We start from the raw sequence: 17,434 nt of genomic DNA, 5'->3' as shown, positions 1-17,434 counted from the left end.
GGACATCCAATTAAACCAGGTAATGGTGCTTTAGCACTTTGCTGGAGAGTTCCTGTGCCTTTGTCTCTGAGCAATTGACTTGTGGGTGTTACCCAGAATTATAACATATGTCAGGAACATTGATACAGCAAAATCTCATAATTTTACATGCAGTGTTGTTACACACATCTTAATAGAATAATAATATTCAGCAGAGTCTGAGGACAGATCATTGATATAGAACAATTTAGATTGCAGAGTAAACTGAGCACAACCAAACAATATGTATTTTAATAAGACTAAACGTATACATCTAGGAAAAAAAGGCTGTAAACCATATTTACGGGGTGGGAGGGGGCTCTATCTTGGGAAGCAGTGACCCTGAAACTAATTTGGGGGTCATGAATAATCATCTGGATATGAACTCCCAATGCAAATCTTCCAAAGTTCAATTTAGAGGGTCTAGTATAGACCCACTAAATCGAACTCAGAGAGTGCCCCCATTAGCGCCGATACACCTAGTCCTCATGAGGAGTAAGGGAAGCTGATAGGAGCATTTGCTCCCATCGGCCTCTTGCTGTGTGGATGGCACAGAAACATGGTGTAAGATACATCGACTCCAGCTACATAATTTACGTATCTGGAATTGAGTATCTGACTTCGTCCTTCTGCTGTAGTGTACACCAGACGTAAGAACAGAAATCTAATAATGGATTCTTCAGTTTAGCAGAGAAAAGTATAAGATAAACCAATGGCTGGAAGTTGGAGTTAGACAAATTCAAACTGGAAATAAAATGTAAATTGTGAACAGTGAAAGGGTAATCAGGAGACCAGGTTAAATTAATGATGGCTGAATAAACCTTAACTTAAAGTTTTACAAACTAAGGACAACAAAGAAGCCCATGTGAGCATGCTATGCATCTGGAGAAAGAAGCAGGTTTAGCTGTGCAGCATCCATATAGCTGTAAGGGAGCAACAAGCTCTGTTGGTTAAACCATTTGTTGGAATTTCCTTCTCCTCCCCAGGAAAAGCTATGCCACCTGATAGAACAATATGTAGTAAACTTTGTGAATATCAATTCCTGCTCTTGTTATGGGAACAATCTACATAGGTGACCAAAAGACTGTTGTGTGCTCAGTTACATCCTTGCAGTCACATTTCCTCTAGTTAGTTAGAATTTAGCAAACAACTCTGTAAGGGTATATCTACACTACCCTCCTAGTTCGAACTAGGAGGGTAATGTAGGCATACCGCACTTGCAAATGAAGCCCGGGATTTGAATTTCCCGGGCTTCCTTTGCATAAGCGGGGCGCCGCCATTTTTAAATCCCCGCTGGTTCGAACCCCGTGCAGCTGGAGGAGTAACATTCCACGAGGAGTAACGGTAGTTCGAACTAGGAAGTCTAGTTCGAACTACCTAGTTCGTGCCCCGTGTAGCCGCGCTGCACGGGGTTTGAACCAGCGGGTATTTTAAAATGGCGGCGCCCCGCTTATGCAAATGAAGCCCGGGAAATTCAAATCCCGGGCTTCATTTGCAAGTGCGGTATGCCTACATTACCCCGCTAGTTCGAACTAGCGGGGTAGTGTAGACATACCCTAACGGATGCACCAGGAAAACTAAAATCCAGTTTTCCGAGCTGTGTTGTTCTGCTGGACTAGCAAGAGCAAAGAGCAGTAATGTCTTATTTAAATCACCATTATTAACAGGTATGATTCTGATACCCACAGGAACCTGATCTGATATGTAATTTTTATGTAATTACTTTTCAGACTAGAACAACGTCTTAAGATTTGGCCTGTAGGAGTGAAGCAACTTCTGTCTTTGGCCAGTCCTGCTTCTCTAGCTAATAACTGTGCTTTCTTTTTGTCTTCTCCTATCTATGATGTTCGTAGGGCAGAGCTCAGAAAACCGCTCCTGGGCAGCACAGACACTGTGAGAAATGTTTCAACCGACAATGCCAAGTCCCAGTCGAGGTCACTGTCTCCTGCTTAGTGATCAATTGCCATTCTCGCTGTGGGGCTGCCTTTCACATGTGTAAACAGGAAGAACACCAACTCCTATGTCCCCTAGAGCAGGTCCCATGCCTCAACTCAGCTTATGGCTGCCCTTCCTCCATGGCCCGCTTTAAGCTGGCAAAGCATCTTCAGGTTTGTCCAGCCAGTGTGGTCCACTGCTCTATGGAATGGAATCGGTGGCCGAATGTAGACTCAGAAACCATTCTACATAAGAACATTATGAAGCATCCACATAATGAGCAGAGTCTAGATACTGCTCTGGCCCTCAGAGATCAGAAGATTCTTTTTAGGACTCTGAAAATGGCTGAGCTGTTTCCAGAATGGAGAGAAGATGATGAAATGGAAGAACCTGGAGCTGCAGGTTTGGATGAAGGAGCTGTTGGAGGAATAACAGGTGATTCTAGAGAAGCTGATGGCCAAGTGGCTGAGCTTACCCAGCAGGAGCGTGAGAACTTGGCAAAGGATAAGGAGGGGATGGATCTAGCAAGTTACAAAACCTGGGAGAACATGTTTAGCAAAGAGCTTTCAGCATTGAAGGCAACAGGATTGTCAGCAAATTCAGAAAAAAAGGAGGGTGACAGCTACAAGAAAACAGGACAGACTCTTTGTGGTGGCAACCCCACAGAGAAGACAAAGGAAGCAGCTATTGTGGAAGACCCAAAAGAAAGCAAAAATAATCAAGTGATGGCTGGTGCAGAAAAGACAGGCCTAGCTCCTTGGCAAGACGGGATCCTGGAGAGGTTGAAAAAAGAAGTTAACATAGGGGATTATAACATGTACCTGGTGCATCATGGGAGAATGCTCATCCATTTTGGTCAGCTAGCTGCTTGCACACCAAGAGAGAAAGACTTTGTGTATGGGAACCTGGAGGCTCATGAGGTGAAGACTGTCTGCACCTTCAAAGTGCCAGTTAGCTATCATGGCAAAAGAGCACGACTTGCAGACACCCAGGCATACAAGGTAGTAACCATGGATAAGTCAGTGGATACCTCAGACTTGCAGATGAGCCTGGAGGAATGTCCTCAACTAGATATAGCCAGAACTACACTGCTGTGTGCATTGGAAAAGGAACTGAAAGGTCATGAGATCTCAGAAGCAAAGAATATTGATGGACTGTTCATGGATTTTGGGACACAGACATACAACTTTCAGGTGGAACCCTTCTCCTCTAGAGATGTCCTAGCAGATGTTCTGGATATAAAAAGCTCACCGGGACTCCATGTAGAGCTGCACACTGAGTGTGTGACTAGAAGACATAACAAAAGCTGCTCAGCCTTCACATTCACTTGCAATCACTTCTTCAGAAGGGATGAGTTTCCTTCACATTTCAAGAACGTCCATACTGATATCCAGTCCTGCTTAAACGGATGGTTCCAACAACGCTGTCCACTTGCCTACTTGGGATGTACCTTTGTTCAAAACCGCTTCTATCCTGCCACTCAGAAAGCAACGTTTATCTACAGCCAGCATCTTGATACGTTAGCTATTCAACCAGAAGTTGACGATGCACTCTCTAAAATACAGAAATGCAATTTTACTGCAAGTAATGAAGGAAAAAATAAAGACTCCCTGAGCAGCCTTCCACTGGAACTTTTACAGTATATTGCTGGCTTCTTGGACAACTTCAGCTTGTCTCAGCTGTCCCAAGTGTCTGTACTGATGAGGGATATCTGTGCCACTCTCCTTCAAGAGAGAGGGATGGTCTTCCTGCTGTGGGAAAAAAAAAGATATTCCCATGGAGGCACATCATGGAGAGCTCGCAAAAAGGCAAGTGTTTGGGACACAAAAGGTGTTTACAGGAAAGGCTCATCAAAAATATAACACAACACACTCTTTTTTTGGTGTGAACTGAGTTTTCCTGACACTTAAAGGTCACACAGAACTTTTTAGAAATTGGGCTTCTGCTGTAACCGTACCGGACTTAAACCGGTATAACAGAATGACACGGATGCCCAAAGGAGGATTTACCAGACCTTTATTAATCAGCGCTGATGGTCGTCCCCTCGAGCTTTACAGCAAAAATGGCGAGGAGCGACCCCGTGCCGCTCTGTGCATAGCCTTTTATCGGATACATGAATAACAGTTTGATTGGCTTTTACATTTCATTGATTAAAGCACAGCAATACATTATTTCTAACGTTCACAATTGACATTCCAGTAACTGGGGAGGGGTACTCTTATCTTATGCCTATGTGCGGTTTTACTCTGCCTGCTTGTGCCTGTCACAAGTTAGAAAATGTGAAATCCAGCTTCATTCTTGCTCACAGGCTAGTGTGCCCCTAATTGCTGTTAGGCTAGTTCCTTATCTTTTTCGGGCAAGGGGCAAATTCCACTACACTGCCTCCTTTGGGTTCTGTGCAGTGTTTACAGATAGCCTGAAACTACCACAGCCTATTGGTAAGGCAAAAGTGAAATATTTGCAAGGAACTGTGATTGTGAAGGGAACCTAGATTTTCATATCAACGCCTACTGTTTTCACTGATTGGTAATTTATAGGGTTTTCATGAAATTGTGCTTTGTTGGGACTTGGCCACTAAGGTATCAGGCATGGGACAGGACGCCCTTTATCTTTAAGTTTAAAACGAGCCCAGCTTGATAATGATTGAAAATTAATACCACCTGCTGGCCACTTGGTGGTCTAAGTGAAAGGTGTTGGCACATCTTACTTCATCCCTCAGTCAGTGTCAGCATCACACATTCAACATCCCAGCTGACACTTGTGAGAGTAACAGCAAAATCAGAGGTCAAGGACTGAACAGTTCTGGAGACTTTGGGCTTTTCTACATGGTATGTGAGTGCATTGGGATGTCAATTGTAACGTGCACCAGCTGGTGTGCGCTAAAGGTTCCCTCGTGTGTGTTAACATATTACTGTTTGAAACAGGACTACATCAGTGCACCCTAGGGAACTTTTGTGTGTGTCCCAGAAGGGTCCACATAAGCCAATTAGTGTGCAAACATGTGGGTGCACATTAGAATTTATGCTCCTCTGGCAGTGTTCTCTCTAGCTGTGGGGCAGCACAGCCCCACAGCTGGTTACTGAGCCCAGCCCAGCCAGGGGCTCAGGGCTCCATGCATGGAACTGCCTGGCTGGGGGAGGGGCACTTCTCCCTCAGCTTTAGCAGCAGCTCCCTGCTCAGGACAGAGCAGTGAGACTCTCCCAGCCAGCAGAGAGGGGACGTGTCCCTACCGCCTGGGAGAGATTCATTGCTTGGTCCTCAGCAGGGATTTGCTGCTGTGGCTGAGGGAGAAGTGCCCCTCCCCCAGCCAGACAGCTCCATGCACAGAGCCTTGAGCCCCTGTCTGGGCTGGGCTCAGTAAGCAGCTGCAGGGCCATGCTGCTGCACAGCTGAGAGGGAACACTGCCCTCTGGTGCACGCTAACCTTGTATTATGTAGACAAGCTCTTCATTACGACTACATGTACCAGATCATACCTGTAGAGACAAAGACTTTGAGTCACACAAAATGGAGAACTGTATCTTGAATAGCAGTGACTCTGAAAAGGACTTAGGATAAGAGTAGATAATCAAATGAACATGAGCTCTCAGTTTAAAGCTCTGGCCAGAATGCTAATGTGAATCTTGAATGTGTAAAAAAACAAGTCTATCTATTGAGTAGGAATAGGGATGTTATATTACCTATGTATATGACAGGGGACTATCATCACCTCACCTGCTACTGGCTCACCTCATCCATCTTCACTCCCCCACCAGCTACAAGACCCCACTCCCTACCCACCTTTTCACCCCTTCTGCCTGCCTGTTACTTACCTCCTCACACACCCCCTCCTCCCCAACCCTTCCTATCCACCACCAGACACCACCCCTGCCTGCTGGCTTGCCACTTGCCTCCTCACTTTCCTGCCAGACCCCCTTGCTTGCCACTGGCTCGCTATGCCCCTCCTCGCTCCCCTGCCCCCACAGGGATAGAGGGTAAGGAGCAATGCAGTGAGTGGCAGGGATGAGGGGTGGAGTGGAGGAGAGGAGAGGTATAAGATTCATTAGGCGGCAGCAGGCAGTGGGGGCCTCACAGAGACGGGACAGAACAGGGAAGAGGCAGGGCCACGTGACCCAGGTATCCAGCAGCAAGTCAGTAGCAGCTGTGCCAGGGGAGACTTCCCTCCCTGTTATACCTGCTGCCCATGGGGCATGGGTCACTTGCTGGTTAGAGCTAGAGTAAATGGCGGATTCCCTGTAAATTGAAGTCTTTAACTCATGCTTTGAAGATGTTCGTAATTCAGCCAAAGGTTGTGGGCCTGTTATAGGAGTGGGGCAGGAGATGAGGTTCTGAGGCCTACAACATGCAGGTCATCAGACTAGATGCTCATGATGGTCCCTTTTGGCCTTAGAATCTGGGTCTATAAACTCCAGAACACCGAAATGGATGCCCTAGGACAGAGCAATGGACTGCTCCATCTAGTATCCCATCTCCTTGCCTCAGGGAACAGAACTGATTCAATAGGATAATAGTTTGGTGTTTACTCTTCTCCATTCATTTCAAAAGTTTCTGCTGCCATCATATCTAGGGATTTATACAGTGAGAAATGCCCAAAAAGACAAAATCATTTTTCAACACTCCTCTCGATATAATCCTGGGCTGCTGACTTTTAGTCCAGTGTAAGTTCACTGTCCTACTTTTGGATTTACTTTCACGAGAGCGATGTCAGTCTTCCCTTGTTGTGGTTCTTTAGGAAATGCTGTGGCAAAAAGATGTTTTACAGTATGAGCTGACGGTGATAAGAGTTAGGCTCTTCATGTCCTCTTTTGAGAGCATTTCTCAGAGCCCTCTCCTGCTCTCTCAAGTCTCTCTCTGGACTTCAATGTATATAACGTGCTAGGTCAATGCTGCTCTTGTAGATCGTCCTGGGAGAGAAAACATTTCTGGCTTATCCACTGGGAATGTTGTGCCAAAATTGATCTGCACCGAATGCAAAAAATAAGAGCAGTGTGTCTCCGATACTGTATCTCACATTTAAACATATCAACCAGCTACTTAGTGTGCAATTCCATTTTGCACTTAAAGCATGAGTGTGTTTGGTATGAAGGATACAGTTTTCCCAAATGTAGAGCACTGACTCTTTGAATAACAAAATTTGCATTGGCTGGTGAAAATGGACTAAGCAGATGGGAGAGCTCTGCAAAGCATTGTGAGGTATTTGGCATGGGTTAAAAGAATTGTGGAAAGGTGTTAGCTGGTGGCCGGGGCAGTGAGTGGTCTGTGAACCCTATCACACACCCGAGTCTTCAACTGCTAGGAAGTTCCTAGAGTCCCTTCGCAGCGGGCAGCCAGGGAGACTGACGGGTGCCTCAAAGAGTCTGCCCCGTGGAGGTGGCTCGACTCAACGCTCAGCTCTTACTGCGTTTACCCCTGACCAGCTATGGTTCTTTTTTATTGTGTTTGGTTCTGTTATAGCAACAGGAGGAGTCAGGTTAAAAGCTTAAACAGTTACTATTTTATTGTTACAAGGCAAGCTTAGCTGTCAAATGTTACTGCTGTGTTACAGATGACACAGCCACTACAAAAGGACAAGACAGAAAATTACAATAAAAAGTCACTTACAGGTACCATGAAACCCTTTTGGTTCTCTGAGCTCCTATTAAATCCGTGCAAAAACAGACACCTAGCAGATATATTCTCACCCCTGTGATCTTTACTCCAGCGAAGCCAGCGTTTCTCTCAATCCCAATGGGAAGCAGTCAGTACAAGAGTGTGTAGGTGTATCAATACTGGTACCAGCCATAGGTAGCCCAAGGCCCCCGACCGCCTGCTGGCCCAATTGTCACTGTTATCTGGTTCCTGTCTAGCATCCAGGGCCATGGTTATTCCAGCACCTCTGGAGGCCCTGGAGCCTTTGAAGACAGAGTTTCTCTCTCAAGGATTCCCTCTCCAAAGGATGTCGGAGGGAGGGAGGGGGGCGGCTACAGAAGGGTATGACATATTCAGTTAGCATAATTTCCCAATGCCTCTGTGTATGTGTGTGTGTGTGTGTGTGTGTGTGTGTACTATTACTATCATGTGAGTATTGGTTAATACATATTAGGACTTACACCTAACTAACTGTGAAGATACTGTACTAGATTTATAATGCTTTGTTTTGGAATAATTGTAAGTCTAATGTTTTTTCCCTCTAAGTTCCTCATGCACACTCTTAACTTTGCTTCCATGTTAATGTACTTTTTGTTTAAGATAAATACGTATGTATTTACACAAAGGGAGATGTTATGACAGTGCACATAAAGAAACGGAACCTGATTTTCTACTGTTATACCAATCCTGTGCTATCATGACTCCACTAGTCAGGCCAGTTAATTAAGAGTAATGAAAGTCCATTGTAATATCTGAACATAAATGTATTTGTAAAGCCTCTGCATTTTCATTAACATTCCTATCTTCTCTCCTTTATTCCCACATATTAGATCTGGCAGTTTAGCAGCCTGTTCGCCCCTGTTAACAACTGGCAGTTCAGTGACATTCCCTCCATGTCAGAACACCTGAAGATCTGTCCGTTCTATGATGTGGAGCATAAGAAGGACCCATTCTTGCTGGTCAGCATGAGTGGACCCCAAAAGCAGGCTCAAAATCGCTTGGTCTCAACCTTCAAGCATAGATCCTGAATACATCTCCCAGGTCACTCAGGGAGTATTGGGATCTGGGTTGGAGAGATTATTATGTAGGCACTCCACAAGACAATTCCCTTTGGAAACTCAAAAATCAACCTTTTGCTGATCTGTTTGGAATATGGTGAATCATTTTCTTTCAGTATTTTAGCAATGCTAAAAATGAATTACTTCATTCAGCTGAGGGCTAATATCACAAGTTTTCTATTTTTGTGTTTCATGCCTGCTCATTAGTAGAGCCACCTGGAAAAAGCAATGAGAGGAATACTGGGTTATAGCACCCAGCTTGGCAGTCTAGAAGTCAGAGAACAGCTATCGTCCCCGTGCTTTTTCCCTAAGGGAGGAAAGAGCAGGTTTAGTGCCTAGTTTGGGTAGATCTAATCCTCGTAGAATCATCAAAAACTACTAGCACACGGAGAAATTGCTGGAGTGTGAGCATGCTAGATCACTTCAGTACTGACAGATGTAGAGACAGCAAGGAGAGCTGAGTGCATAAGCACAGGAGAGCAAGTTCAAACTGGTGGATGAGTTACAGCAGTTAGATGGGAGTTGAGCCCACGAAAGCTCATGATACTCTCTATATGTTTTAAACTTAAAAACAACAAATGGTCTGGTAGCACTTTATAGACTAACAAAACATGTAGATGGTATCATGAGCTTTCGTGGGCACAGCTCACTTCTTCAGATGACCAGAGTTTAATATGTTTTGTGAGTCTCGAAGGGTAATGTAGGCATACCGCACTTGCAAATGAAGCCCGGAATTTGAATTTCCTGGGCTTCATTTGCATGAAGCCGGCCGGCGCCATTTTTAAATGCCGGCAGTTCGAACCCCGGGCCGCGCGGCTACACGCGGCACGGAGTAGCTAGTTCGGATTAGGCTTCCTAATCCGAACTAGCTGTACTCCTCGTGGAATGAGGTTCGAACTGCCGGCATGCGGTATGCCTACATTACCCTCCTAGTGCGAATTAGGTGGGTAGTGTAGACATACCCGAAGGTGCTACAGGACTGCTTGTTTTTTATGTTTTTTAGTTACAGACTAACACTGCTCTCCCTCTGAAGCTGTTTGATGTTTTGTCAAGGGGTATATCTAGACTACACACCTCTGCCAGCAGAGGCATGTAAATTAGACTACCCGACATAGTCAATGAAGCAGAGATTTAAATATCCCCCACTTCATTAAAATAAATATGGCCGCCGCATTGTGCTGGCTCAGCTGATCGTCGGCACAACGCGGCCGTCACGATGCAGATTGGTCGGCAAGGAAAGCCTTTGCTGACTGATCCCTTATGTCTCCTGAAACGAGGTTTACAGGATCGGTGGTGGCCATTTTTATTTTAATGAAGCGGGGGATATTTAAATCCCCACTTCATTGACTATGTTGGGTAGTCTATTTTACATGCCTCTGCTGGCAGAGGCATGTAGTCTAGACATACCCAAGGAGACAGGAATTCATCAATCAGTAATAAGCAGCAGTTTGAGGAAGAAAGATTTTAGGCTTTGTGTCAGGACAGCGTCCCGATTCTGGACTGCATTTTAAGTGCGTGCTTAAAGTAAAAAAATTGTCAAAAATGAGAGTCAAAATTAAAGACTTGATACATAAATTCCAGGCTTCTGTGCTCAAACTTCTAAACAATTCTCATTTGGCCAGCTGATCCAAAGTGATATAGGACTATGAAAATCAGTGTATACCTTTTGAGGATCTGACCAAATTTACTATTAGTATCGGTCCCAATGGTGTTGATATTATTCCAGCTTTGGTCTGCTTGCGTCAAGTCTAGAGAACATTGCTCCTGTAACTCCCTTCATACAGAAAGAATCTGACATAAGTGTCACCCTCCCGCCCCAAACCTGTGATCTTGACTCTTCCTTTATTCTGCCCATGAAAGCCAATCCTGGAGTCAGACTGGGGAGAAAAGGCAACATTTGCAATTTTGGCAACTCAGGATATGAGTTAGAGAAGAAAACATCTTTCCCTTCTCTTTCCCTTCCTTTCATTTGATACTGCAGGATGGTGCCCCCATTCACTGGTGGCCAGGCACTAGCTGGGATTGAATTAATCAGAAGAGGTATGCTGGGTTGTTCTAACCTGGAAGCCTCCTTGGTTTGGTTGATCTGATACGAACTTTTACCCAAGAGTACATCTACACAGCAGTAACACAATAACATCTTCACAATAACTTTGTCCACATCTACACTGGAAGCCGTTATTTCGATATAATGTCAAAAAAACATCGAGCTGGAGGACTCCTTACTCTGACTCCTGTGACCCTCATTGTGCAAGGAGTAAGGGAAGTCGGAGGAAGAGTGCTCTATTTCCAAATAAGTGCTGTGTAGGCGTGCCCAAATTCAAAAGAAGCTATTTTGACGGAAGCTATGCAATTAGAGTCACTCAACTTACGGAGCTTATTTTGAGTTTAGCCCTGCTGTGTAGACGCACCCTTAGTGAGCACAACATGGACACATTTTAAAGATGGATACTTAGCAGGGTTGGCTATGAGAAGCTGGGCACCTGTTGCTTTTGTAAACAACTTGTCTGCAATAGAGAGGTTCAAACTGGGAGACTGAATCCAAATCTTGGATTTCGTGGCCTAGGCCCATTTTAGTCGCCTGCATTATTTCCAAAGAGTAAAAGTCACAGTCCACTCTGGGTCTTGACTGAGACTGTGTGTCAGTCCCAGTGCCCTACACTGAAGCTATGGCAGAGGTGAGACCTGGGAAGAATAAGGAATGCATTTAAATGCATGAGACAAGCATGGGCTTTTGGTACAATAAGTGCTAAGTGGGTTTCCTGAGAAATCCCTGGAGAGTGGTTAATGTAAATTCCACTATGGAAAACCCTAGTCTTCTCAAGCAATGCCCTGAGGAGTGGCCAATCAACTTGCCTGTCACAAATGGGCTCATTTAGATTACACGGAAAATTTGAAAGACGATATGCAAATTCCGCAGGAATTTGAATATCTTCTTCCAATCTCACTTTTGAAAGAGGAGCTTTTGAAAGTGAAATTAGTCTAGACGTGGGTTTTTTTACAACCCCCCCCTTTTCAAAAAGCTGCTTAAACCTCATTTTTTTGAGGAAAAGCGGCTTTTCAAAAAAGGGGGGGTTGCCAAAAAACGGGTCGAGACTACTTTCACTTTCGAAGTGAGATCTTCTTTCGAATCTTCCGTGTAGTCTAGACCTACATAGCCTCTGTTCTCAGAGACTGGAGAGCAAAGGCTGAAAATTCCAGTTGGGGCTCTGGTGCCTGATCTAAAAAATGACATGAACATGTAACCCATGGGGCAAATCCAGCTGCGAGGTTTGAGTAACTGACCCCCACACCAGAACCCTAAATTGGAATTAGGATGACCACTAATAGGCTATTTGTATGCACGTAGGTACTTTTATTTTGAATAGGTTTTCTCTGTAATGCCTTTTACTTTAACAATAAATGTGCTTGCTTAGAAAGAGCTGTGTGGTGACTTGCAATCACTGCAATGCAGATTCAGGCACTAAAACAGCACAGGTGCTACATCTGTGCTACTGTAGTGTCTGGTATAGATATTCACTACAGCCATAAAAAAAAATTTTTTCCATTGTTACAACAAACTTACCTCTCCGAGAGGTGTCAACTAGAAGTGGTTAATGTAAATTCAAGTATGGCAGTTATGCACAAATCCAGCCATGCCCTGAGGAGAGGGCCATCAACTGATAATTACCTATTCTCCCAGACTAGCAATCAAAGGCCCAGATCTGTATAAAGAATCAGCTGAATTGTGCAATTAGGGTTCTGGTGCTTGATCTAAAAATTGACATGAACTTGTAACCCAGAGGGCAAATCCAATTGTGAAGTCTGAAGGAATGACTTTTACCAGAGTCCTGGGGATGACCTCTGATACACTTTTAGGGTACGTCTACACTGCATCCCTAGTTCGAACTAGGGATGCAAATGGAGACGACCGAAGTAGTTAATGAAGCGGGGATTTAAATATCATTTTTTGAGGAGTAACATTAGTTCGGACTAAGGGCTTTAGTCCGAACTAGCGCGTCCCAGCGCGCACTTCCTGGTTCGAATCAGCCGTGATTCGAACTAGCGCACCGGCGAGATCATGTTAATGGAGCGCGGGATATTTAAATCCCCGCTTCATTAACTACTTCGGTCGTCTCCATTTGCATCCCTAGTTCGAACTAGGGATGCAGTGTAGACGTACCCTTAGTATGTATATACACTCTTTTACTGTTTTATGTAAGTGCTGGAAATACCGCAGTGGTTCTCAAACATTTTCCCTACATGATCCCATCTTCACATGTGTTGCTTTTCCTGGTCCAAGATAGCATGGAGGATGCCATTTAAAAATGCTTTACAAAATGGAGTCTTCTGCACAGCATGCACTTGTACATGTATGGTGTAGGTCAGGTCACACTGTGTGGATGGCACCATTTTTGGAACAAAATAGCATCCTGTATGTGGCTTGACTTCACACATCTGATGTGTGCACGCACTATTTTGTTGTGCGGAGCATGCCTTTTTGTAAAATGGCGTCCTCTGCACACTCAGGACCGTCACAATCCCATCTGTTAATGGTGCTACTCCCCTTTGGGAACCACTGCAATACAGGCTATATCTTCACTACAAATGCTATTGCTACAGTGCTGCAGCTATGTCATGGTAGCATCTAGTGTAAACACTCACTGCAGCAATGGATGGGTTTTTCCATTGCAATAGTCATGGGTGGCGGGTGAAGGCCCAGCTGGGGAAGGCAAGCTCCAGTGCTGCCCCTTCCATCCGAGGATCCACGCGTTCCACCAGAGACCTCGTCTCTTCTGCAACCTCACTCTGTAGAGCCAAGCTCCCCCCAGCCCTGAGGCCCAGTCCTTTCTGTCCAGCCAGAAGGCCAGGCTGCCACATCACGGTCCCAGCCCTCCCGGGCAGCCAGTGGACCAGGCTGTCATACGGTAGCCCCTGCCTTCCTGGGTGGCTGGGGATTGTTGGCAATTTTGGGAAGGCAATGCCCTCCCTTGCATGCATTACCCATCGCCCATGGCAACATTAGATCCACTAAGATATAGAGGGGTAGCTATGTCAATAGGGCTTAGGTAAGCTTAACAACATCTCTGAGGGGTGTGAATTTCTCACACTGCTGAGTGATGTAGTACAGTCTACTTAAGTATTAGGTACAGCCCAGGTCACACTCAGACATAGCTCTGAGAGAGAAAGCAAAGCACAAGCACTGACCTTTAGACAAACTGGCTTGCTGGAGATATCACAGGGCAAGGCAGGGAACCATGCAGCCTTAAAAACAGGGTTCGCAGAGTGTGGGACAAGGGTCTCTCCCCAGAAACGGGTAATGACAGGAGACTTGGGAACTGACTGGGAACTCCTGGTGTTTATCATGGAGAGATGGGGAGATGGATGTAGCTGTCCTGAAAATGTGACAGAAGTTTCTTCTCCCTGGGAAATGGGACTTAGTAGGTGTGAAATAATGGAACGGAGGAAAGGTGGAAGGATAGAAGTCGGGGTGGGGAGCAGGAAAGGTGGAGGGGACTGGAATCAGGAAAGGTAAGTGTGTACACCAAAGCAGAAAGTATGGACTGGAGAGAGGCAAGTGGGGACTGAGGTTAGGAAAGAGGTGTGAGAATGAGGGTTTGGGAGAGGTAATTTGAATGGAGATGAGGTCAGGAGAAAAAAAGTAGGTGGGGTGAGTGAGTAGTAAATGCTTGACCCTTCCATAACCATATCATTCTGGCAAGTTTCAACCCCTCTCTCCATACCGCATAGTCAGAGAGAACCCATGTGAGTCCTTCTCCTTTGGTCCTTCTTCTTATTTTCTCCACTGAGCAGTCTACATCCCTTAGGAAGCTCCCTCTCCCCTTTGCTCTGTTTCCAGGGCTGTTAGAGAACATTTTTGACCACAAGCACACTTATGGTGCTGGCGCTCTTCGGCTTTTACTCCAGTCCCTTCAACATTCTTGCATACAACTTCCCTGGGACAAGTCTTCGTGTGACCCTCCAGTTAAATCACTCAGGGTCTCTTGGTCAGGGTCCAGAGTGGCAAACAAATCCTGAGTCCGCAGTCTGTTCTCAGGCTTCTCCTGTGCACTGGGCTTGTGACCTCACCCAGCAGCAGTTATCCCCATGGCCTTGCTCCTACTGTCTCGACCGCCAGCTGCCAGGGATATCTTTATTTCCTCGGTTCCCAAAATGGGACCCATGGAATGAGGTTTAACTGTTAATTCGAACTAAGGGGTTTATCTCGGAATCGCGCTTCTCTGCCACGTGTAGATGCAGGCAGTTACTTTGGGTTAGTCAGTTTCCAAAATGGCGACCAGGCAGGAATATGCTAATCAGGTGTGGGATATTTAAATCCTGCGCTTCATTAGCAATTTCGGTCACCCTCATTAGCCTCCCTAGTTCGAATGAGGGGGCTAGTGTAGACGTACCCCCAAGCACGTCCATCTTTAACTAACAGTCCGGTTCATCTTTTATACAGTGGCTGCACAATTCTTTCTTAATCAATAGTGTAGGGACAACACTTAAAAAACGTGTTGGTCTCCCACTCTAGATAAAGAAGACAGCTTGTTTGGGGCATAGTAGGAAAGGCATGGTTGACAAAATGAAAGGCGGTATTATGAAGACATTTCTGCACTCAGTTTGGTATTATTTTTATAGCTAGTACTCAGAATGTTATAGTTTGTGAACAATAAAACTGCTCCTCTGACAACGGCCCCATATTCTTTCGTGTGTGTGTGTGTGTGTTAGGAATAGGGATGCAAGGTATCTGAAGAATCACAAAGTATCCCTTAACCCTTCAACTCTCCCATTTCCTCAAATCTCCTCTTAAACCACAAATTCTTCCACCCACACATGTGAAAGCTAATGGCACTGCAGGTGCTGCCACCTCCTCTGGCAGTAACAACCCAAATACATGCTTTCCGCCATCAGCATCCCCACTAAAAAAATTGTTTCAGCACCACTGCTTCCACTTACTCTATGCCTTTTAATTTCCCCCAGGTTCCTGCGCACTGGGGCTTTAGTCATCACAATGCCTATACTTTCACTAATTTGTCAGGTCTCTCATCTGCTGACTTCTGCTATTTAATAAGGTGATGTATCTAGAACAGTGATTCCCAACCTGTGGTCCGCAGACTGCTGATGATCCGCAACGGTACTACAGGGAATCTGTGGAAAGTTTTCTTTTCTTTTCTTTTTCTTTTCCAGGGAAGGGGGTCTATGAAATTTTAATAGATTGAAAAGAGGTCTGTATGCTCAAAAAGGTTGGGAACCACTAATCTAGGGTTATACGAATTCTTTCCCCATGAGGGATAATTTGTTTATCTATTTATTTTTACAGGAGATAATGTTTATTTATTTATAGTTACTTTTTTAAAGAAGGGGAAACGTATATTTCTTTTACATTAGAGAAAAATAATTTTATGTTTACAGGGGATATTTCTTTAACACACAGGAAAATATTTTTATACAACATATTCTTTTTCATTATAAATAAATTATTTTTACACAATAAAAAAATTACACAATGGAAATTGACAAAGAGAATTTTGTTAACAATATTTTTACATGATACAAAATTTTGTTTTCATGATTTTGTTGTTGTGTTTGTTTTTGAACACAAGGAAAAATTGTTTTGTTTTCACATGAGGGGAAAATAAATTTATTCTTGATGTGGAAAAAAATTTGTTATACATTAGAATTTTTTTACAAAAGAGGAAAAATATATACATAGGAAGGAAAAATATATTTTATACCAAGGAAAAAAACATTTTTTAAATGGGAGGAAAAATATTTTTTATATAATGGGAAAAACATTCTTTTACAAGAAAAAACTACTTTTAAACCAAGTAGAACTTCTTTTAAGTGACAGATTTTTTAAAAAATTAATTGTTTTACATAATGTAATTTTGTTTGGATGGACATTTATTTTATAACTTGAGAAACAAAAACATATTTATAAATATGAAATAATATTTTATTTACTTTGTACATGAGGGGAAAATATTTTTGCACGAGGGATAATTTTTTTCAGAATAAGAGAAAAAATATTTTTTCCTTTATATGAGGAGAAACTATTATGTAAAATAAAATATTGAGAAAATATTGTTCAACTACAGAAGTTTTTTTAACGTGAATTTTATTTTTAACACAAACAGGAAACTTTTTTTAAACACAAAGGGTAATTTTTTTAATATGCCAAAAATTGTTTTCTTTGCTGGAATTTTTTTTAACTGATTGAATTTTTATAAGATGGTAGCATCTTATAAATTTTTTTTTCTTTTACGTGAGTAAAAAAACTTTTTTTAAAATAAGGGACAAAGTATTTTAATACAAATAGGAAAAACATTTTTAGATGGAAAGATTTTTCTATGAGAGCATTTTTTTTTCCTTTTAAATGAGAGGATTTTTATTTTTACACACATTTGATTTTTCCCATATTTGTAACTTATTTTTTCAGTGTTTTTTAAATAAAATTGATAATGCAGAAATTGTTTCAATTTTTTTAAATTTGTCAATTTTATGAAGAATCTCTTATTTCAAAAATACTTCTTTCTTATGGCTTCTAACAGAAATCCGTTTTATATCAAAATATATGTATTTATTTTATTCTAAAAGTTTTGTTTTAAATAGTTCTCTCAAAAGTCCCAATTTCTCTATCTTTTTCGCACAAAAAAATCTTTTTCTTTTTAAATTTTTGATTGTATACACTGTAAATTGTTAAAAAAAAGTCCTTTTTTATGTAGAAATTGATTTCCTTTGGGGTTTTTTACTAAGAACAGCTGATCTATTCAGGGAAAGGGGGACTTACGGATTTAGTCTCTTGACAAACA

At 43.2% G+C, this 17,434-nt stretch overlaps 1 protein-coding gene across 6 annotated transcripts in view; it reads left to right on the top strand.

The window, feature by feature from the left end:
- FBXO40 (F-box protein 40) overlaps positions 1–15,322 on the top strand; it is a 32,635-nt gene extending 17,313 nt beyond the window's left edge. For 4 of the 6 annotated variants that reach the window (XM_006124175.4, XM_075904313.1, XM_014574091.3 and 1 more), the window contains 2 exons: positions 1,872–3,761; positions 8,412–15,322. In XM_006124175.4, coding sequence (XP_006124237.2) covers positions 1,872–3,761; positions 8,412–8,609 — 2,088 coding nt within the window. In that variant the 3' untranslated portion in view covers positions 8,610–15,322. The remainder of the gene's footprint in view (positions 1–1,871; positions 3,762–8,411) is intronic. The other 2 variants (XM_075904350.1, XM_075904339.1) reach the window with 1 other exon arrangement.
- Positions 15,323–17,434: the final 2,112 nt, after the last annotated feature.

This window comes from Pelodiscus sinensis, chromosome 1, assembly GCF_049634645.1.
Source record: "Pelodiscus sinensis isolate JC-2024 chromosome 1, ASM4963464v1, whole genome shotgun sequence".
NCBI lineage: Eukaryota > Metazoa > Chordata > Testudines > Trionychidae > Pelodiscus > Pelodiscus sinensis.
Note: the sequence above shows the minus strand (reverse complement) of the source record. Positions and strands in the feature narration are given on the sequence as shown.